At 42.0% G+C, this 23,573-nt stretch overlaps 1 protein-coding gene across 1 annotated transcript in view; it reads left to right on the forward strand.

Moving 5' to 3' along the window:
* The first annotated feature begins 2,041 nt into the window (after nt 1-2,041).
* The window catches only part of LOC106593120 (histidine-rich glycoprotein-like), a 78,037-nt gene continuing 56,505 nt past the window's right edge, over nt 2,042-23,573 (forward strand). The window contains exon 1 of the mRNA XM_045719542.1: nt 2,042-2,072. Coding sequence (XP_045575498.1) covers nt 2,042-2,072 — 31 coding nt within the window. The remainder of the gene's footprint in view (nt 2,073-23,573) is intronic.

Genomic DNA, 23,573 nt, shown 5'->3' on the forward strand with positions numbered 1-23,573 from the left:
CGCAGATTTGAGGAGAGATTATTTTTTATTAAAGAAACAAATTATCACCAGTCAAGAGGATACAGACAGCTTAAGAGGTATACTTAGATTAAATGTAATCTGGCACTTTATGATAATATATGTATATTAATTATGATGCCATGATATGGGCTTGTATTGATGTGTGGTATGATCCCATGTACTGGGTTGTAATGTGAATGTAATATCCTAGGCATGTATGTGCAGTATATTGAGATGTGTGATTTACAACAGTCAGAATGACACCATCATTAAAATTACAATTGAACAGGTGAAGAGTTATGTTAATTCCCTATACAGAAAGACATCGACATAGAATTATGCCTAATTCTAAGGCTGTAGATTGCAGGAAAAAGCTCACAGTTACTTAGTGATATATAATGGGAGCATGATAACCCTGTATGTACACACACACACCACCATTATCGGCTTAGAGCTGCCCACTATCAGACAGAAAGATGACGGTAGAGAAAGTGTGTGTGTGTGTGTGTGGACAGAGACGTGTTTCCTCAAGGGAGATAATTAGTGTGTGAATATTCATATATGCAAACGCAACATGAATAATGTCCCTCCAAAGGTTAGCTCATTAATTACTAACTAACAATTAACAGAAATACTTTTATAATTAATTATTTTGCTGTTTCCTTGGCGCCAGTGTTCATGCATAACTTACAGTGAGGTCAGAACCTGTGTATATATGTGTGTGTTGCACATAGTCAACAGATCCGGCCTATACAGTGCTCCCGAGTGGTGCAGTGGTCTAAGGCACTGCATCTCAGTGCTAGAGGCATCACTACAGACCCTGGTTCAATTCCAGGCTGTATCACAACTGGCCGTGATAGGGCAGTCATTGTAAATAAGAATTTGTTCTTAACTGACTTGCCTAATTAAATAAAGATTAAATTAAAAAAATACAAAGACATCTCAATTCTGTGTCCACAGATGCATGGAGAAATCACTGCCAAATACACAGTGGTACTAGCTGTAGTTGGTTTTAAGCCAAAGGCATTGTGGTCTTTGAACCTCTGCCTTCAGTTTGATAAAATTCACTCTGAGATCCAACTCCCTGAATGTCCAAGCTACTACTGCGCTAAAACAAACACACCCTCTGTGGAGATAGGGCCATGTCCCAACAATACAACATGGTTCCTACTCTTGTTCCTTCAGGAGACGGACTACTGAGACGAGACAGAGGAGAGGAGACACGGAGAGGAGACAGGAGAGGTTCAGTCCTGTGGTCAGGTGCCACGAAAAGGGACATAGGAAAATTGCAATATACTCAGAATAGGGCAGCACGGCTGGCCCTAGGATGTACACAGGCTCAAAGCGGAGGAGAAATTGATTTCATCACTACCTGTATTTGTGAGAGGTATTGACATGTTGAATGCACGAGCTGTCTGTTTGAACTACTGGCACACAGCTCGGACACCCATGCATACCCCACAAGACATGCCACCAGGGGTCTCTTCACAGTCCCCAAGTCCAGAAACAGACTAAGGGATGTGCAAAGTACTACATAGAGCCATGACTACATGGAACTCTTTTCCACATCAAGTAACTGATGCAAGCAGTTATTATCAAGATGGTGCCGACAGAGAGGGTTGCCTCGCTTCTAGTCCTTAGGAAACTATGCAGTATTTCGTATTTTTTTTAATGAAATATTTCTTACATTGATGGCCCGGGAAAATCTTAAGTGTTATTACATACAGCGGTGAAGAACTATTGGATATCAGAGCGACGTCAACTCACCAACATTACAACCAGGAATACGACTTCCCCGAAGCGGATCCTCTGTTCGGACCACCACCCAGGACATTGGATCTGGTTCCAGAGGCCAACCCAAAACAACATCGCCGCAGAAGAGGTAGACGGAGCGGCCTCCTGGTCAGACTTCGAAGGCTTGCACACCACCCACCACTTCCGAGTATATTACTCGCCAATGTCCAGTCCCTAGACAACAAGGTAGATGAAATTAGGGCAAGTGTTGCTTTACAGAGACTAATATTCTCTGTTTTACGGAAAAATGGCTCTCTCGGGATATGTTATCCTAGTCGGTACAGCCACCGGGATTCTTCAGGCGTCGTATAAACATCTCTGGGAAGAAGAAGGGCTTCATGATTAACGACTTATGGTGTAATCATAACATACAGGAACTCAAGTCCTTCTGCTCACCTGACCTAGAATTCCTTACAATCAAATGCCGACCATATCTCCAAAGAATTCTCGTCAGTTATTGTCACAGCCGTGTATATCCCCCTCTCAAGCAGATACCACGATAGCCCTCAAGGAACTTCACTGGACTCTATGCAAACCATATATCCTGAGGCTGCATTTTGTTGTAGCTGGGGATTTTAGAAAAGCAAATTTGAGAAGGCTACCTAAATTCTATCGGCATATTGATTATAGCACTCGTGCGGGCAATACACTGGATCACTGCTACTCTAACTTCTGCGATGTATAATAAGGCCCTCCCTTCGGAAAATCCGACCACGACTCCATTTTGCTCCTACCGTCCTATAGGCTTTTTTTTTTAAACAAGCATTTTGCTACACTCGCATTAACATCTGCTAACCATTTGTATGTGACCAATAAAATGTTATTTCAGCAATGGAATCAGATGGCTCAGTTGGTAGAGCATGGTGTTTGCAACGCCAGGGTTGTGGGTTCGATTCCCACGGAGGGCCAAGTACAATTTTTTTTTTTTTTTATGTATGAAATGAAAATGAAATGTATGCATTCACTACTTACTGTAAGTCACTCTGGATAAGAGTGTCTGCTAAATGACTAAAATGTAAATGTAAAAAACAGATAGAAATACACCTTACGGAACAGTGGGGACTGTGAAGCAGCAAACATAGGCACAGACACATGCATACACAATAACATACGCACCATACCAACAAGTACACATGGATATTGTATTGTAGATAAGTGGTAGGGATGGAGTGCTTGAGGGCACACAGTGTGTTGTGAAATCTGTGAATGCATTGTAATGTTTTTAAAATTGTATAAACTGCCTTAATTTTGCCTTGGCAGCAGCTAATGGGGATCCATAACACACACACACACACACACACACACGAGGAGAGAGATGGAGGAGGAGAGACACAGGAGACAGAGAGGGGAGACAGTTAGAAGAGGAAACACTGAGAGGACACAGAGGAGACATAGTAGACACTGAAAGGGGACAATGAGAGGGGAGACACAGGAGAGGACGCACTGAAAGGAGTAAAGGAAAGCGGGCACTGAGAGGAGAGGAGGCACAGAGGAGAGGAGAGCAGAGAGAGGAGACAGCGCAGACACTAAGAGGAGAGGAGACATAGTAGACACTGAAAGGGGGCAATGAGAGGGGAGACGTAATTAATCACATCAAAACCTATAACGAAAAAGATATTACAAGTTACATACATTAACATGTAGTGTGTGCGCATATATCAGTTCTACATACATGTCAGTAACTACACACAAGAAGTAGGTCACGTCAGTATCTACACACAACAAGTAGGTCTCATGGGGGAGAGACGTTGTGCCGTATTTGTTTTTTAAACCAGGTTTGCTGTTCGCTTACGCTATACACGATGGAAGGGAGTATAATAGTGTATATTTCTTTGAATTTGTTATGGACCTGGAGACTGTGAAGAGACCGATGGTGCCATGTCTGGTGGGGTAAGTGTGCGTGTCAGTGCTGTGGTGATTATACAAGCAATTAGGAATTTACAACGCATTCATGTTTCTTGTAAAAACAAGTGATGCAGTCAGTCTCTCCTCAACTCTTAGCCAAGAGAGACTGGCGCATGCATAGTATTTATATCAGCCCTCTGATTACAATGAAGAGCAAGATGTGCCGCTCTGTTCTGGGCCAGCTGCAGCTTAACTAGGTCTTTCGTTGCAGCACTCGACCATATGACTGGACAATAATCAAGATAAGATAACACTAGAGCCTGCAGGACTTGCTTTGTGGAGTGTGGTGTCAAAACAGAAAAGCATCTCTTTACTACGGACAGACCTCTCCCCATCTTTACAACCCTTGACTCTATGTCTTTGACCATGACAGTTTATAATTTAAGGTAACTTTTAACAGCCACAGCATTCATTACCAGATTCAGCTGGGTAGCTGGGTTCCCTCCAAGCCTGAGGACAAAGACATTTCTCAGGGCTAAGATTAAATATATGACAGGAAGGGAGTGGCTATAGAGTCAGCCACCATCCTCAGTAGCTTTCCAGCTAAGCTGTCAATGCCAGGAGGTTTGTCATTATTGATTTAACCAAGAAGGAGAGTGATGGAGTGCTGCATCAGATGACCTGGCCTCCACAATCACCCGACTTCAACCCAATTGAGATGATTTGGTATGAGTTGGAATGCAGAGTGAAGGAAAAGCAGCCAACAAGTGCTCAGCATGTGTGGGAACTCCTTCAAGACTGTTGGAAAAGCATTCCAGGTGACTAACTCATGAAGCTGGTTGAGAGAATGCCAAGAGTGTGCAAAGCTGTTATCAAGGCAAAGGGTAGCTACTTTGAATAATCTCAAATATAACATATTTCGATTTGTTTAACACTTTGTTGGTTACTATATGATTCCATAACTGTTATTTCACAGTTTTGATGTCTTCACTATTATTCTATAATGTAGAAAATTGTAAAAAAAATAAAATAAAATAAAAACATTTGAATGAGCAGGTGTGTCCAAGATTTTTACTGGTACTGTATATATATATACAGTTGACGTCGGAAGACTACATACACCTTAGCCAAATACATTTAAACTCAGTTTTCACAATTCCTGACATTTAATCCTAGTAAAAATTCCCGGTCTTAGATCAGTTAGGATCACCACTTTATTTTAAGAATGTGAAATGTCAGAATAATAGTAGAGAGAATTATTTCTTTCAGTTTTATTTCTTTCATCACATTCCCAGTGGGTCAGAAGTTTACATACACTCAATTAGCATTTTGTTGCATTGCATTGTTTAACTTGGGTCAAACGTTTCGGGTAGCCTTCCACAAGCGTCCCACAATAAGTTGGGTGCATTTTGGCCCATTCCTCCTGACAGAGCTGGTGTAACTGAGTCAGGTTTGTAGGCCTCCTTGCTCCCACACACTTTTTCAGTTCTGCCCACAAATGTTCTATAGGATTGAGGTCAGGGCTTTGTGATGGCCACTCCAACACCTTGACTTTGTTGTCCTTAAAAACCTCTCTAGGGGGACGGTAGCATCCCACCTGGCCAACATCCAGTGAAATTGCAGAGCGCGAAATTCAAAAATACTCCATTCAAATATTTTAAATTCTTGAAAATATATGTGTTACACATCAAAATAAAGGTTAACTTCGTGTTAATCCATTCACCATGTCAGATTTCAAAAAGGCTTTACGGCAAAAGCAAACCATGCGATTATCTGAGGACAGCGCTCAGCACACAAAACATTACGTACAGTTACCAGCCAAGTAGATTAGTCACGGAAGTCAGAAATAGCAATAAAATGAATCACTTACCTTTGATCTTCGTATGGTTGCACTCACAAGACTCCCAGTTACACAATAAATGTTTGTTTTGTTCGATAAAGTCCCTCTTTATATCCAAAAACCTCAATTTTGTTGGCGCGTTTTGTTCAGTAATCCAATGGCTCAAATGCGGTCACAAAGGGCAAATAGTATCCGTAAAGTTCGCAGTTGTCAAACGATGTTTATAATCAATCCTCAGGTTGTTTTTAGCCTAAATAATCGATCAAATTTCAACCGGACAAACGCTTTGTCAATATAAAATGAAAACAAGAAAGGCGTGCTCTCGGTCTCGTGCAGTTACCAGTTCTGAGGACATCCCAGGGTCCACTCACTCAATGTTGTCATTCTCCCTCATTTTTCAGAATTAAAGCCTGAAACAATGTCTAAAGACTGTTCACAACTAGTGGAAGCCATAGGGAATGGAATCTGGGTCCTATCCCTTTAAATGGTGGATAGGCTTTCATTGGAAAAACAGCCATTTCAAGGTAATGGCACTTCTTGGAAGGATTTTCCTCAGGTTTTCGCCTGCCATTTCAGTTCTGTTATACTCACAGACATTATTTTAACAGTTTTAGAAACTTTAGTGTGTTTTCTATCCAAATCTACAAATGATATGCATATCCTGGCTTCTGTGCCTGAGTAACAGGCAGTTTACTTTGGGCACGCTTTTCATCCAGAGGTGAAAATAGTGCCCCCTACCCTAATGAAGTTAAGAAGAGTTCAGAAATCAATATTTGGTGGAATAACCCTGATTTTCAATCACAGCTTTCTCCACCAGTCTTTGACATTGATGTTGAGTGACATTATGCCACTCCAGGCGTTAAAATTCAAGCAGCTCGGCTTTGTTTGATGGCTTGTGACCATCCATCTTCGTCTTGATCACATTTCAGAGGTTTTCAATGGGGTTCAGGTCTGGAGATTGGGCTGACCATGACAGGGTCTTGATCTGGTGGTCCTCAGCTACAATGGGGTTCAGGTCTGGAGATTGGGCTGGCCATGATAGGGTCTTGGTCTGGTGGTCCTCCATCCACACCTTGATTGACCTGGCTGTGTGGCATGGAGCATTGTCCTGCTGGAAAAAAACCAATCCTCAGAGTTGGGGAACATTGTCAGAGCAGAAGGAAGCAAGTTTTCTTCCAGGACGACCTTGTACGTGGCTTGATTCATGCGTCCTTCACAAAGACAAATCTGCCCGATTCCAGCCTTGCTGAAGAACCCCTCAGATCATCACCGATCCTGCACCAAATTACACAGAGGGTGCGAGACACTGTGGCTTGTAGGCCTCTCCAGGTCTAGCACCAAAATTTGGTGAAATTTGGTGGAGGATCGGTGATGATCTGGGGGTCATCACCGATCCTCCACCATTTATGTATTTCCAATGTTGTTGTTGTTCTTGTTTTGTTTTTTGCAATCCACCAAAAAAATGTAATCCTGCAATCCACCTGGATCCCTGCTTCAACCCACAAGTGGGTCCCAACCCACAGTTCGGGATCCACCACTCTACAGTTTGAGAGTGTTTGAGGGTTGAAGGGAAGTGTTCCTAAGCTCTCTCCTCCTTTTAACCATATTTGTCTGTTTCAACTCCAATAAAAACAGCAAATCGATCTCATCCAGCCTCATCTGAAGGATCTTTGAAGTTGTCTTGGTAACAGGACTCACTTTCCCTCCAAAAAGAGACTGGTGCAATATTTATCATGCTTCACAGAAATGTGAATGTAAAAAAAGGAAAAAAAAAGAGAGAAAATCCTTGACATTTTCATCAAAAGCATTTTAATCAGGCAGTCTGCAGGTCAACTAATGACTTCGCAGAGAGAGGCCCTCGCCGGGCAGTTAGCTTCAAAGCGCTAGCTCATTAGCGTTAGCGCCTCTGATTATGATACTCAATCTCACATAGGCTACACTCCATCTCTCCTTATCACACACACACACGCTCAGCCGTTATTAGAGTAGTTAGCATCATTAGTATGATTAGCAGCCAAGGTCAGTGTTTGAAGCCACAGACAGCAACATCCATCTTCCTTCAACCAGCCTTTCAAACGCACACACACACAAGCACACACACAACCCAGCCTTTTAAAATGTCTCCCGCTACTCTGCTACTCTCTGCCCAATGTTTCAGTGCTGTAATTAGAATCTTCCTCTCTGCTTTTCACTCACACACATCAGAGAGGAGAGGAGAGGAGAGGTGAGATGAGGAGGAACAGAGAGGAGAGGAGAGGAGAGGAGAGGAGAGGAGAGGAGAGGAGAGAAAAGAAAAGGGTGAGAGTTGGGGGAGGAGAGGAGGAAAAGAGGAGAGGAGAGGAGAGAAGGGGGAGGGAGGAGAGGAAAGGAGGAGAGAAGAGGTCAGATCTGTTGTTAATGTTATGGCTAGGGTTATACAGTGCCTTAGGAAAGTATTCATACCCCTTGACTTTTTTCTGTGTTGCAGAACAAAAAGGAGGAAAAAAAGTACAATAGTTTAAAAAGTATAAAAGATATCAAAAAGTTAAATGTAAGCACACTATTCCACAACAGTTTACACATTATGAAGTTTGAAAGCGTTTCTAGCTTAAACGGTGTAAGAGGAGTAACTTGCGAAATAAGTATGACGAGGATTTAAATTCGTGACTTTTGCTTCGCAAGTCCCACCTAATAAGAAGGATGTGGAGATTTAAAGACCCATTGATAATAAGAAGAAGTACAGTGACTTCAGAAAGTATTCACACCACTTGGATTTTTACTTAAATAAAAAAAAAAACATTTTTTTTTGGTCACTGGCATACACACAATATCCCATAATGTAAAAATGTAATTATGGTTTAAAAAATGTTTACAAATTAATACAAAATGAAAAGCTGAAATATTGTTAATGAGCCTAAATAATCCTAAATAAGTTAATGAGTAAAAATGTAAAAATGTAAAAATGTAAAAATGTGCTTATCAAGTCCCAAAATACGACTCACTCGGTCTGCAATAAATCAAATCAAATCAAACAAAACAAATATTGGTCACATACACATGGTTAGCAGATGTTAATGCGAGTGTAGTGAAATGCTTGTGCTTCTAGTTCTGACAGTGCAGTAATATCTAACAAGTAATCTAACAATTCCACAACAACTACCTCATACACACAAATGTAACAATAATAGTGTTTAACATGATTTGTGAATGACTAACTGATCTCTGTTATCTGGAAGATCCCTCAGTCGAGCAGTGAATTTCAAACACAGATTCAACCACAAAGAACAGGGAGGTTTTCCAATGCCTCGCAAAGAAGGGCACCTATTGGTAGATGGGTAAAAAAAAAAATTGAATATCCCATTGAGCAAGATGAAGTCATTAATTACACTTTGCATGGTCTATCAATACACCCAGTCTCTACAAAGATACAGGCGTCCTTCCTAACTCAGTTGCCGGAGAGGAAGGAAACCGCTCAGGGATTTTCACCATGAGGCCAATGGTGACTTTAAAACAGTTACAGAATTTAATGGCTGTGATATGTGAAAACATGAGGATGGATCAACAACATTGTAGTTACTCCACAATACTATAACCCAATTGACAGAGTGAAAAGAAGGAAGCTTGTACAGAATAAAAATATTCCAAAACATGAATCCTGTTTACAACGAGGCACTAAAGTAATCCTGCAAAAAATGTGACAAAGCAGATAGCTTTTTGTTCTGAATACAAAGTGTTATGTTTGGGGCAAATCCAATACAGAACATTACTGAGTACCACTCCCCATATTTTAAAGCATAGTGGTGGCTGCATCATGTTATGGGTATGCTTGTAATAGTTAAGGACTGGTGAGTTTTCAGGATAAAAATAAATGGAATGGAGATAAGCACAGGCAAAATCCTAGAGGAAAAACCTGGTTTAGTCTGATTTCCACCAGTCACAGCGAGATAAATTCACACTTCAGCAGTACAATAACCTAAAACACAAGGCCAAACCTACACTGGAGTTGCTTACCGAGAAGAGAGTGAATGTTCCTGAGTGGCTGAGTTGAAAATCTATGACATGACTTTCTGTATTTAATTTTCAATAAATGTCCAAACATTTCTAAAAACATGTTTTCACTTCATAATTATGGGGTATTGTGTGTGGATGTGTGAATAATACAGTTCAGGCTGTAACAGAACAAAAAGTGGAATAAGTCAAGGGGTATGAATACTTTATGAAAGCACTGTATATATCCCGATTTATTTGATTCTGAATCAGAGGACAGCAGGATATGGTTGTCCCCTTAACGTTTACTCAGTGATGAAGTAGGTGCACAAAGTAAACAGCATAGTGTGTCAATTCCGCAGTAACTAAGAGCGTTGAAGCACAAGGCTAAACTCCCACACTGTTTTGGTCCCATACCTACCACTCTCTAACAGAGTGAAGCAAACCCATGCACATGCAACAGATTCTGTGTGTGACTGTGTGGGAGCGAAGTCTTGCATCTCGCGCTTGCAGTATCCGCAGTGCTGCTCATGGAAATGTAATTTCACAGAGTTTACCTTTAAACAGGTACAGTATTTGTGACCCACCACCTGGATTTGGTCCTACATAGCAACATTTTCAATTCAATTTTTTACATTGGATAAAAGTAGAGACTAGAAAATGGTATGTCATACACTGCAGTTGAGGAACAATGGGAAAGTAATTCTGCTTCGAAAGTTAATGAACTTGTAACCTCTCTTTTGAGAAAATGGCCTGTGAAAGTTTTGGTAAACCTACTGGAGAGGTCTACTGGAGAGCTCTCAGATAGATTGTAGCTTCCATCAATGTAATTGTGTGCGACACTTCCAATCCCCCATTTTTGGGGGGCAAATACACATCATACATACATACATACATACATACATACATACATACATACATACATACATACATACATATGTACAGTACCAGTCAAAGGTTTGGACACACCTACTCATTCCAAGGTTTTTCTTTATTTTTACAATTTTCTACACTGTAGAATAATAGAGAAGACATCAAAACTATGAAATAACAAATATGGAATCATGTAGTAACCAAAAAAGTGTTAAACAAATCTAAATATATTTTATATTTTACATTCTTCAATGTAGCCACCCTTTGCGTTGATGACAGCTTTGCACACTCTTGGCATTCTCTCAACCAGCTTCATGAGGTAGTCACCTGGAATACATTTAACCTCTCTAGGGCAGGCGGGATGAATTCGTCCCACCTACGCAACAGCCAGTGGCGCGATTTTCAAATACCTTAGAAATGCTATTACTTCAATTTCTCAAACATATGACTATTTTACAGCTATTTAAAGACAAGACTCTCGTTAATCTAACCACACTGTCCGATCGCACCAGGGCCCGCGATGTACATGGGCCCAGTGACAGGCCCAGAATACCGCCCCACCATGCCCAAATATGAATTGCTGACGTGGGTCCATCACATCCACAATTTGTATGATAAATGATCCTACTGATGGTTTCGCCAACAAAATGTTTTTTTTTTTTGCTACTACGTAAGTCAGCATGATATTTTAGTGTATTGATGACAATAAATCAAATTCACTTGCTAAATAAGTCATATTATTCAGTAGTTTCAATACAATGTTAAGGTAATTAAATGTATTCTGGGATTCATTGTGCAAATACTCTCCAAAGCCTTGTTGTTTCTGTCATCGTTTTAAGCAGCAGTTGAGCTAGCTATCAAGAGACAAAGGCCAAAAAATAAAAGAGAGAGTCGAGAACAGAAAATTACGAATTTAAAAATCAGCAATGTATTAACACAAAAGTGGAGCCCAAAAGAGGAAGACCAAAAATGAGAAAGCAAAGGAGGTATCAAAATAAGATTACTTTTTCAAATGCAGTTCATGTGCAGCCATTGCCAGCACAAGCAATGTAGCGGGACCAGAAGAGGATTCTTTATTTTATTTTACCTTTATTTAACTAGGCAAGTCAGTTAAGAAAAAACTCTTATTTTCAATGATGGCCTAAGAACAGTGGGTTAACTGCCTTATTCAGGGGCAGAAAGACACATTTTTACCTTGTTGGCTCAGGGATTCGATCTTGCACCCTTTCGATTATTAATCCAACGCTCTAAACACTAGGCTACCCTGCCGCCCCAGGATCTAAGTTTATCATCGCCAGCTGCAGCTTTTAGCGGGTCAAGTGAGCCAAGGCCAAGCTGTTCCATTGTGCCAGAAGAAGCAACTTCGACAGAGGAGGATACAGGTTGTCAGGTATCGGCGGATACGATCCTGAGCACAAGCTAGGCCAGACAAGCCTTGAAGGGAGGAAGAGGAGCAGGGCGAGGCTAGAATCATGGTGGCTGAGGAAACAGGTGGAAGTGGGACAGACAGTTTTTTAACCTATCCAACTGACAGGGGGCATTATGCAACTCCGGGATGCTGGCCTTCTAGGCAGAGTTCCTCTGTTCAGTGTCTGTGTTCTCCTGCCCATCTTAATCTTTTTATTTTTATTGGCCAGTCTGAGATATGGCTTTTTCTTTGCAACTCTGCCTAGAAGGCCAGCATCCCAGAGTCGCCTCTTCACTGTTGACATTGAGACTGGACAGAGGAACTCTGCCTAGAAGGCCAGCATCCCAAAGTCACCACTTCACTGTTGACGTTAAGACTGGTATTTCGCGGGTACTATTTAATGAAGCTGCCAGTTGAGGACTTATGAGGTGTCTGTTTCTCAAACTAGACCCGCTAATGGACTTGTCCTCTTGCTCAGTTGTGCACCAGGGCCTCCCACTCCTCTTTCTATTCTGGTTCGAGCCAGTTTGCGCTGTTCTGGGAGTAGTACACAGCGTTGTATGAGATCTTCAGTTTCTTGGCAACTTCTCGCATGGAATAGCCTTCATTTCTCAGAACAATAATAGACTGATGAGATTCAGAAGAAAGTTTTTTGTTTCTGGACAATTTGAGCCTGTAATCGAACCCACAAATGCTGATGCTTCAGATACTCAACTTGTCTAAAGAATGCCCATTTTATTGCTTCTTTAATCAGGATAACAGTTTTCAGCTGTGCTAACATAATTGCAAAAGGGTTTTCTAATGATCAATTAGCCTTTTAAAATGATAAACTTGGATTAGCTAACACAACGTGCCATTGGAACACAGAAGTGATGGTTGCTGATAATGGGCCTATGTATGCCTATGTAGATATTCCATAACAAATCTGCGATTTCCAGCTACAATAGTAATTTACAACATTAAACACTGTATTTCTGATCATTTTGATGTTATTTTAATGGACCAAAATGTGTTTTTCTTTCAAAAACAAGGACATTTTTAGTGACCCCAAACTTTTGAAGTATATATATATATATATATATATATATATATATTCATCAACATGTATTGATCACAACTTTACTAATGCTGAAGAAATATGCTTTAAAGCACTATCCAGATCCATAGGATGTAGTGATCACAATATAGTAGCCATATCTAGGAAAACCAAAGTTCCAAAGGCTGGGCCTAATATAGTGTATACGAGGTCATACAATAAGGATTGTAGTGATTCATATGTTGATGATGTAAAGAATATTTGCTGGTTTGTGGTGTGTAATGAGGAGCAACCAGATGCTACACTGGACACATTTATGAAACTATTTATTCCAGTTACTAATAAGCACCCATTAAGAACATGACTGTAAAAACTGTTAAATCCCCTTGGACTGATGAGGAATTGAAAAATTGTATAGTTGAGAGGGACGAGGTAAAAGGTATGGCAAATAAGTCTGGCAGCCCAACTGATTGGCAAAGGTACTGTAAATTAAGAAATCACGTGACTAAACTGAATAAAAATAAAAAATAAACTATACTATGAAACAAAGATATATGATACATAAAATGATAGTAAAAAGCTTTGGAGCACCTTAAATGAAATTTTGGGGAAAAAAGCCAACTCAATGAATCAGATGCTCATTTATCACAAAACCCACTGATTTTGACAACTACTTTAATGATTTTTTCATTGGCAAGATAAACAAACTTAGGGATGACATGCCAGCAACAAACACTGACACTACACATCCAAGTATATCGGACCAAACTATGAAAGACAAGAATTGTACTTTCGAATTCTGTAAAGTGAATGTGGAAGAGGTGAAAAAATTATTGTTGTCTATCAACAATGACAAGCCACCGGGTTCTGAACATCTGGATGGGAAATTACTGAGGATAATAGCGGACGATATTGCCACTCCTATTTAACATATCTTCAATCTAAGCCTACTAGAAAGTGTGTGCCCTCAGGCCTGGAGGGAAGCTAAAGTCATTCCGCTACCCAAGAATAGTAAAGCCCCCTTTACTGGCTCAAATAGCCGACCAATCAGCCTGTTACCAACCCTTAGTGAACTTCTGGAAAAAATTGTGTTTGACCAGATACAATGTTATTTCATAGCAAACAAATTGACAACAGACTTTTTGCACGCATATAGGGAAGGACACTCAACAACAGTTGACACTTACACAAATGACTGATGATTGGCTGAAAGAAATTGATGATAAACTATTGTGATGGCTGTCTTGTTAAACTTCAGTGTAGCTTTCGACATTATCGATCATAGTCTTCTGCTGGAAAAACTTGTGTGTTATGGCTTTACACCTCCTGCTATATTGTGGATAAAGAGTTACTTGTTTAACAGAACACAGAGGGGGTTATTTAATGGAAACCTCTCCAACATAATCCAGGTAGAATCAGGAATTCCCCATGGCAGCTGTTTAGGCCCTTTGCTTTTAACAATCTTTACTAACGACATGCCACTGGCTTTGAGTAAAGCCAGAGTGTCTATGTATGCGGATGACTCAACACTATACACGTCAGTTACTACAGCGACTGAAATGACTGCAACACTTAACAAAGAGCTGCAGTTAGTTTCAGTGTCTGTAGCAAGGAATAAGTTAGTCCTACAGTTTTCCAAAACAAATAGCATTGTATTTGGGACAAATCATTCACTGAACCCTAAACCTCAACTACATCTCATAATGAATAATGTGGAAATTGATCAAGTTGAGGTGACTAAACTGCTTGGAGTTACCCTGGATTGTGAACTGTCCTGGTCAAAACATATTGATACAACAGTAGCTAAGATGGGGAGAAGTCTGTCCATAATAAAGTGTTGCTCTGCCTTCTTAACAACACTATCAACAAGGCAGATCCTACAGGTCCTAGTTTCTACCTTCTTAACAGCACTATCAACAAGGCAGGTCCTACAGGCCCTAGTTTCTACCTTCTTAACAGCACTATCAACAAGGCAGGTCCTACAGACCCTAGTTTCTACCTTCTTAACAACACTATCAACAAGGCAGGTCCTACAGGCCCTAGTTTCTACCTTCTTAACAACACTATCAACAAGGCAGGTCCTACAGGCCCTAGTTTCTACCTTCTTAACAACACTATCAACAAGGCAGGTCCTACAGGCCCTGGTTTTAACGCACCTGGACTGCTGTTCAGTCATGTGGTCAGGTGCCACAAAGAGGGATTTGGAAAAATTGGAGTTGGCTCAGAACAAGTCAGCACATCTGGCCCTTAATTAATAAATGTACACAGAGAGCTAACATTAATGACATGCATGTCAATCTCTCATGGCTCACAGTGGAATAGAGATTGTGGGGACTGTGAAGTAACACAAACATAGGCACAGACACATGCATACAAACACATGATAACATACACATTATACACACATGTACACATGGATTTTGCGTTGTAGATATGTGGTAGTGGAGTCGGCACACAATGTGTTGTTAATTCTGTAATGAATGTATTGTAATGTTTTTAAAATTGTCTAACTGTCTTAACTTTTGCCGGACCCCAGGAAGAGTGGCAGCAGCTAATGGGGATCCATAATAAATATAAATACAAATGATAGAAACTCCATTTGCACGTTATCAGGGTCCAGATAGAATAGAATGAGTCTAGTGAACCAGAATCAAATAATTCATTCTGAACGGGAGTCACACCTGTTCTCTTTGAATTCTCTTATGAGATTTGGTTCCCACTGGACTCACATTCTACTAGCTATGTGCTCCAGTCTAGTGAACCAAAGTCAGCTATGAATAGCAGGCCTGGTTTCCCAGATATTTTATAGTGTTCTATTGTTTCCAGTACTTGTCTTGTATTATCTCCAATGTATCGCCCATGTAAAAAAAACATATCTTGATTAGAATTAATAATATGCGCCAAAACCATTTTTAATTCTATGCGCTATACATTTAGCTATAATGTTTGCATCACATCACTGAAGTGTAAGGGGCCTCCAATGTTTTAAATGGACTGGATCTTTACATTTACCACTTGGATCCTGTTTCAGTAATAATGAAATCAGACCTTCTTGTTGAGTGTCCGAGAATCTACCATTTATATAGGAGTGGATAAAACATGCTAATAATGGTCCTCTGAGTCAAAAAAAGTTTGGTTTACTTCAACTGGTATGCCATCCAGCCCTGGAGTTTTCACAACCAGAAGGCTTTAATTGCATCAAGAAGTTACTCCTCTGTAATTTAGCTTTCACATGAGTCTTTCTGTACGGCTGTTAATTTTACATAGTTAATAGAAAAAAAATCCATACAATTAGCTTCGGTTAGTGGAGATGGAGGAGACTGAAACAAAAATATATGCTTAAAGTACTTTGCTTCCTCCTTCAAAATATAATTTGTTGACTCCGTAATTTGTAACAAGTTTCAGTAAATTATTTTTGGTAGCATTTCTATGTCGAAGATTAAAAAATAAAAACCTTTTCCCCATATTCTATCCAGGTTGCTTTATTTTTATAATATATTACACTTGATCTTTCTTGAATAAGCCCCAGGCATCTCTTTAAGGATTCACATGTGAGGCTAAACAGGGTGAGTAAGGTAGTGTAGTAAACAACCAAAGATTACAAGACTAAAAGTGGTGAAAGTAGTATCAAAAAGTAGTAGTAAATATACACTTCATCTAGTCCTTGGCCTACATCCTTATTTGACTTTAGTGCAGGTCATGGTGTTCTTCACATTACTGTCTATGGTAAACACACACTATATCAAATGAAATCAAAGTTTATCACGGTACAGTGAAATTGTTACTTGCATAGTGGGGTATTTTGTTTATACATGTAGCTAGCTAGCAAAACAATGAACCATAATCCCAACTCATACTACCGTGTATCAAATCAAATCAAATGTATTTATAAAGCCCTTCTTACATCAGCTGATATCTCAAAGTGCTGTACAGAAACCCAGCCTAAAACCCCAAACAGCAAGCAACACAGGTGTAGAAGCACGGTGGCTAGGAAAAACTCCCTAGAAAGGCCAAAACCTAGGAAGAAACCTAGAGAGGAACCAGGCTATGAGGGGTGGCCAGTCCTCTTCTGGCTGTGCCGGGTGGAGATTATAACAGAACATGGCCAAGATGTTCAAATGTTCATAAATGACCAGCATGGTCAAATAATAATGATCACAATGGTTGTCGAGGGTGCAACGGGTCAGCACCTCAAGAGTAAGTGTCAGTTGGCTTTTCATAGCCGATCATTCAGAGTATCTCTACCGCTCCTGCTGTCTCTAGAGAGTTGAAAACAGCAGGTCTGGGACAGGTAGCACGTCCAGTGAACAGGTCAGGGTTCCATACCCGCAGGCAGAACAGTTGAAACTGGAGCAGCAGCACGGCCAGGTGGACTGGGGACAGCAAGGAGTCATCATGCCAGGTAGTCCTGAGGCATGGTCCTAGGGCTCAGATCCCCCAAGAGAGAGAAAGAAAGAAAGAGAGAAAGAGCGAATTAGAGAGAGCATACTTAAATTCACACAGGACACTGGAGAAATACTCCAGATATAACAGACTGACCCTAGCCCCCCGACACATAAACTACTGCAGCATAAATACTGGAGGTTGAGACAGGAGGGGTCAGGAGACACTGTGGCCCCATCCGATGATACCCCCGAACAGGGCCAAACAGGCAGGATATAACCCCACCCACTTTGCCAAAACACAGCCCCCACACCACTAGAGGGATATCTTCACCACCAACTTACCATCCTGAGACAAGGCTGAGTATAGCCCACAAAGATCTCCGCCACAGAGATGTACTATGCATGCATCTGCAGGTAGCTAAAGCTAACCAACTAGGTTCAATGTTAGCTAGCTAGATAACATTAGGCTATAGTAACAATGCAAATATTTCTGAGATATGAAGAGTATTACTACATAGATCATACACGTAACGTTAGCTAGCGAGCCAGCCAGCTAACGTTAGCTAGCTAGCTAACAGTAATCAAATAAAATCAAATAACAAATCGGCATATTCTGGGGGGATGCGCACGGTGTAGACCTGGTCTGGACTTTCCACTGTGGTAGCACTAACGGAAACCCCTACACACCTCACCCGAGCCCTCTCGCGAAAACCCCGTGAGAGCCCTCTGTTGTCAGGAAATGGTGGGGTTATGACGAGCCAACCAGGAAAGGCCTAGTACCACGGGAAACGCAGGAGAGTCAATGAGGAAGAGACTGATTATCTCATCGTGACCCCCCCTGCGTCACCATGGCCAGGGAGATGGTGGCCTCCCTGATTAGCCTGGACCCTAATGGTTGACTATCCAGAGCATGAACCGGGAATGGTCTAACTACAGGAATAATGGGGTTCCCTAAACTAAGAGCGAACGCTCTGTCGATAAATTCCCAGCTGCACCTGAATCGACGAGCGCCTTATGCTGGGAATGCGGGGAAAACTCAGGGAAACAAACAAGTACAAACAGTTGGACAACAGAGGACTCTGGATGAGAGTGGTGCAGACTCACGTGGGGTGACGCCAGAGTGCCCTGCCTGCTGCCTCGACTCCCAGAGGAACCAACCCGGCACCGACCGGCAGTGTGCCCTCTGTGGCCACAGATGGTGCACGTGAAGGCCCCTCCTCCAGCCTTCCTACGTGCATCCCCTCCCAGCTCCATGGGCACCGGAGCTGGGGTGCTGGAAGATGGAACCGACAGAGCCCCCTCTAGACGTCTGCGGGTGACCAGCAGGTTATCCAACCGGATGGACATATCCATCAGTTGGTCAAAAGTGATGGTGGCATCCCTGCAGGCCAATTCCTGTTGGACGTCCTCGCACAGGCTGCATCGGTAGTGGTCGATAAGGGCCCTGTCGCTCCATTCTGCTCCGGCGGCCAAGGTCAGGAATTCCAGGGCGAACTCCTGTGCGCTCCTCGTCCCCTGCCTCAAATGGAAGAGCCGTTCCCCCGCCGCTTCCGGGCCGTCTTCGACCATCCGCCCGAAGGAAGAGCGGCGGCGGAACGGCTCTTCCATTTGAGGTGAACTCATCGAAGTGGTCCAACGCCGCGTCTCCTTCTCCCCACACGGCGCTTGCCCACTCCAGAGCTCTCCCCAAGAGGCATGAGATGAGGGCGGACACTCTCTCCCTTCCCGAGGGAGCTGGGGGAACGGTGGCCAGGTATAGGTCCAGTTGTAAGAGTTGTAAGAGGAGCCCCTGGCAGACCAGAGGACATTTCTCCAACAAGTACGATCTTTGTCCCCATGTGCAGTTGCAAATCGTATTCTGGCTTTTTATGGCAGTTTTGGATCAGTGGCTTCTTCCTTGCTGAGCGGCCTTTCAGGTTATGTCGATATAGGACTCATTTTACTGTGGGATATGGGTACTTTTGTACCTTTTTCCTCCAGCATCTTCACAAGGTCCTTTGCTGTTGTTCTGGGATTGATTTGCACTTTTCCCACCAAAGTACATTCATCTCTAGGAGACAGAACGTGTCTCCTTCCTGAGCGGTATGACAGCTGCGTGGTCCCATGGTGTTTATACTGTACAGATGAGCAGATGAACATGGTACCTTCAGGAGTTTGGAAATTGCTTCCAAGGATGAACCAGACTTGTGGAGGTCTACAATTTTTTTTCTGAGGTCTTGGCTGATTTATTTTGATTTTCCTATGATGTCAAGCAAAGAGACAGTGAGTTTGAAGTTAGGCCTTGAAATACATCCACAGGTACACCTCCAATTGACTCAAATGATGTCAATTAGCCTATCAGAAGCTTCTAAAGCCATGACATCATTTTCTGGAATTGTCCAAGCTGTTTAATGTCAGTCAACTTAGTGTATGTAAACTTCAGACCCACTGGAATTGTGATACAGTGAATTATAAGTGAAATAACCTGTCTGTAAACAATTGTTGGAAAAATTACTTGTGTCATGCACAAAGTATATGTCCTAACCGACTTGCCAAAACTATAATTTGTTAAAAAAAGAAATTTGTGGATTGGTTGAAAAACAAGTTTTATTGACTCCAACCTAAGTGTATGTAAACTTTTGACTTCAACTGCATATGTGATATGAGTAATGTAAGATATGGAACATTATTAAAGTCACATTATTTAAAGTGGCATTGTTTAAAGTGTCTAGTGATCCATTTAGTGTCCAGTGATTGGGTCTCGGTGTATGCAGCAGCCTCTCTGAGTTAGTGATGGCTATTTAACCTCTCTGGGACATGTGGGACGCTAGCGTCCCATATACATTTCTCAAACATACAACTATTATATCCCATTTTAAAGATAATCTTCTCGTTAATCCAAGCACATTGTTCGATTTCAAAAAGGGTTTACGGTGAAAGCATAACATTAGATTATGTTAGGACAGCGCCTAAACAAGAAAAACCACACAGCCATTTTCCAAGCAAGGAGAGGCGTCACAAAAACCAGAAATACAGCTAAAACGAATCACTAACCTTTGATGATCTTCATCAGATGACACTCCCAGGACTCAATGTTACACAATACATGTATGTTTTGTTCGATAAAGTTATTATTTATATCCATAAACCCCATTTTACATTGGCGCGTGATGTTCAGAAAATGTATTGCCTCCAAACCCTCCGGTGAATGAGCACATCAATTTACAAAAATACTCATCATAAACGTTAATAGAATTTACAACAGTTATTGAAAGAATTATAGATACACTTCTCCTTAATGCAACCGCTGTGTCAGATTTCAAAATAGCTTTACGGCGAAAGAACATTGTTCAATATTCTGAGTACAGATCTCAGCCATCAAAGCAAGCTATACAGTTACCCGCCAAGTTCTGGAGTCAACTAAACTCAGAAATAGTATTATAAATCTTCACTTACCTTTGCTGATCTTCGTCGGAATGCACTCCCAGGACTCCCACTTCCACAAGAAATGTTCGTTTTGTTCGATAAACTCCATATTTATGTCCAAATACCTCCATTTTGTTCGCGCGTTCAGATCACTAATCCAAAGGCATAATGCGTGAGTGCAAAACCCGAGACGAAAAGTCAAATCGTTCCATTACCGTTCGTAGAAACATGTCAAACGATGTTTACAATCAATCCTTAGGGTCTTTTTAACATAAATCTTCGATAATATTCCAGCCTGTGTGCCTGCGCAGTAAACAACTCACTGGTCCCAGGCTTGAGACAGCTCTTATTCTCTACCCAGAAACAGTAGAAGCATGAAACAAGGTTACAAAGACTGTTGACATCTAGTGGAAGCCTTAGGAAGTGCAAAATGACCCCACAGACACTGCCTTTCTAAACTGCAATCAGTTGAAAAACTACAAACCACTTCCTGGCTGGATTTTTTTCTCAGGTTTTTTCCTGCCATATGAGTTCTGTTATACTCACAGACATCATTCAAACAGTTTTAAAAACTTCAGAGTGTTTTCTATCCAAATCTACTAATAATATGCATATCCTACCTTCTGGGCCCAAGTAGCAGGCACTTTAATTTGGGCACGTCATTCATCTGAATTTCCGAATACTGCCCCCTGTCACCAAGAAGTTAAGAGCAGTATGGATGCAAACTATGAATCTACTCTCTATCTCCTAATGACGAACACACAGACACACAGACACACAGACACACCCTCTCTGAGTAGTTGGTGTGGGCCAATCAAATCAAATCACATTTTATTTGTCACATACACATGGTTAGCAGATGTTAATGCGAGTGTAGCGAAATGCTTTTGCTTATAGTTCCGACAGTGCAGTAATATCTAACAATAATCTAACAATTCCCCAACAACTACCTAATACACACAAATCTAAAGGGGTGAATGAGAATATGTACATAAGTACATAAGCATAAGTACGTAAGTATATGGATGAGCGATGGCCGAGCGGCATAGGCAAGGTTCAATAGATTATATAAAATACAGTATATACATGTGATTTGAGTAATATAAGATATGTAAACATTATATAAAGTGGCAGTGTTGAGAGTGCATTCTATAAAGTGACTAGTGATCCATTTATTAACAGTGATTGGGTCTCAATGTAGGCAGCAGCCTCTCTGAGTTAGTGATGGCTGTTTAACAGTCTGATGGCTTTGAGATAGAAGCTGTTTTTCAGTCTCTCGGTCCCAGCTTTGATGCACCTGTACTGACCTCGCCTTCTGGATGGTAGCGGTGTGAACAGGATGTGGCTCGGGTGGTTGATGTCCTTGATGATATTTTTGGCCTTCTTGTGACATCGTGTGCTGTAGAGAGAGAGAGAACCTTGCGTTTGAGGGCAGTGCAGTTGTCCTACCAGGCGGTGATACAGCCTGACAGGATGCTCTTGATTGTGCATCTGTAAAAGTTTTGGGTTTTGGGTGACAAACCAAATTTCTTCAGCCTCCTGAGGTTGAAGAGGCGGTGTTGTGCCTTCTTCACCACACTGTCGGTGTGGGTGGACCATTTCATTTTGTCTGTGATGTGTACACCGAGGAACTTAAAACTTTCCAACTTCTCCACTGCTGTCCCTTCAAAATGGATAGGGGGGTGCTCCCTCTGCTGTTTCCTGAAGTCCACGATCATCTCCTTTGTTTTGTTGATGTTGAGTGAGAGGTTGTTTTCCTGACACCACACTCTGAGTTCCCTCACCTCCTTCCTGTAGGCTGTCTCGTCGTTGTTGGTGATCAAGCCCACTGCTGTTGTGTCGTCTGCAAACTTGATGATTGTGTTGGAGGCGTGCATGGCCACGCAGTCGTGGGTGAACAGGGAGTACAGGAGGGAGTTCAGCACACACCCTTGTGGGGCCCCGGAGTTGAGGGTCAGCAAAGTGGTTGTTGTTGTTTCCTACCTTTACCACCTGGGGGTGGCCCGTCAGAAAGTCCAGGACCCAGTTGCACAGGAAGGGTTTGAGACCAAGGGCCTCCAGCTTGATGATGAGCTTGGAGGGTACTATGGTGTTGAATGCTGAACTGTAATCAATGAAAAGTATTCTTACATAAACTCAGCAAAAAAGAAACACCCACTGCATTTATTTTCAGCAAACTTAACATGTGTAAATATTTGTATGAACATAAGATTCAACAACTGAGACATAAACTGAACAAGTTCCACAGACATGTGACTAACAGAAATGGAATAATGTGTCCCTGAACAAAGGGGGGGTCAAAATCTAAAGTAACAGTCTGGTGTGGCCACCAGATGCATTAAGTACTGCAGTGCATTTCCTCCTCATGGACTTCACCAGATTTGCCAGTTCTTGCTGTGAGATGGTACCCCACTCTTCCACCAAGGCACCTGCAAGTTCCCAGACATTTGGCCCTAGCCCTCACCCTCCGATCCAACAGGTCCCAGACGTGCTCAATGGGATTGAGATCCGGGCTCTTCGCTGGACATGGCAGAACACTGACATTCCTGTCTTGCAGGAAATCACGCACAGAATGAGCAGTATGGCTGGTGGCATTGTCATGCTGGAGGGTCATGTCAGGATGAGCCTGCAGGAAGGGTACCACATGAGGGAGGAGGATGTCTTCCCCTGTAACGCACAGCGTTATGACGCCTGTAATGACAACAAGCTCAGTCCGATGATGCTGTGACACACCACCCCAGACCATGACGGACCCTCCACCTCCAAATCGATCCCGCTCCAGAGTACAGGCCTCGGTGGTACGCTCATTCCTTCGACAATACACGCAAATCCGACCATCACCCCTGGTGAGACAAAACCGTGACTCGTCAGTGAAGAGCACTTTTTTTCCAGTCTTGTCTGGTCCAGTGACGGTGAGTTTGTGCCCATAGGCGACATTGTTGCCGGTGATGTCTGGTGAGGACCTGCCTTACAACAGGCCTACAAGCCCTCAGTCCAGCCTCTCTCAGCCTATTGCGAACA

This window comes from Salmo salar, chromosome ssa06, assembly GCF_905237065.1.
Source record: "Salmo salar chromosome ssa06, Ssal_v3.1, whole genome shotgun sequence".
Classification (NCBI taxonomy): domain Eukaryota; kingdom Metazoa; phylum Chordata; class Actinopteri; order Salmoniformes; family Salmonidae; genus Salmo; species Salmo salar.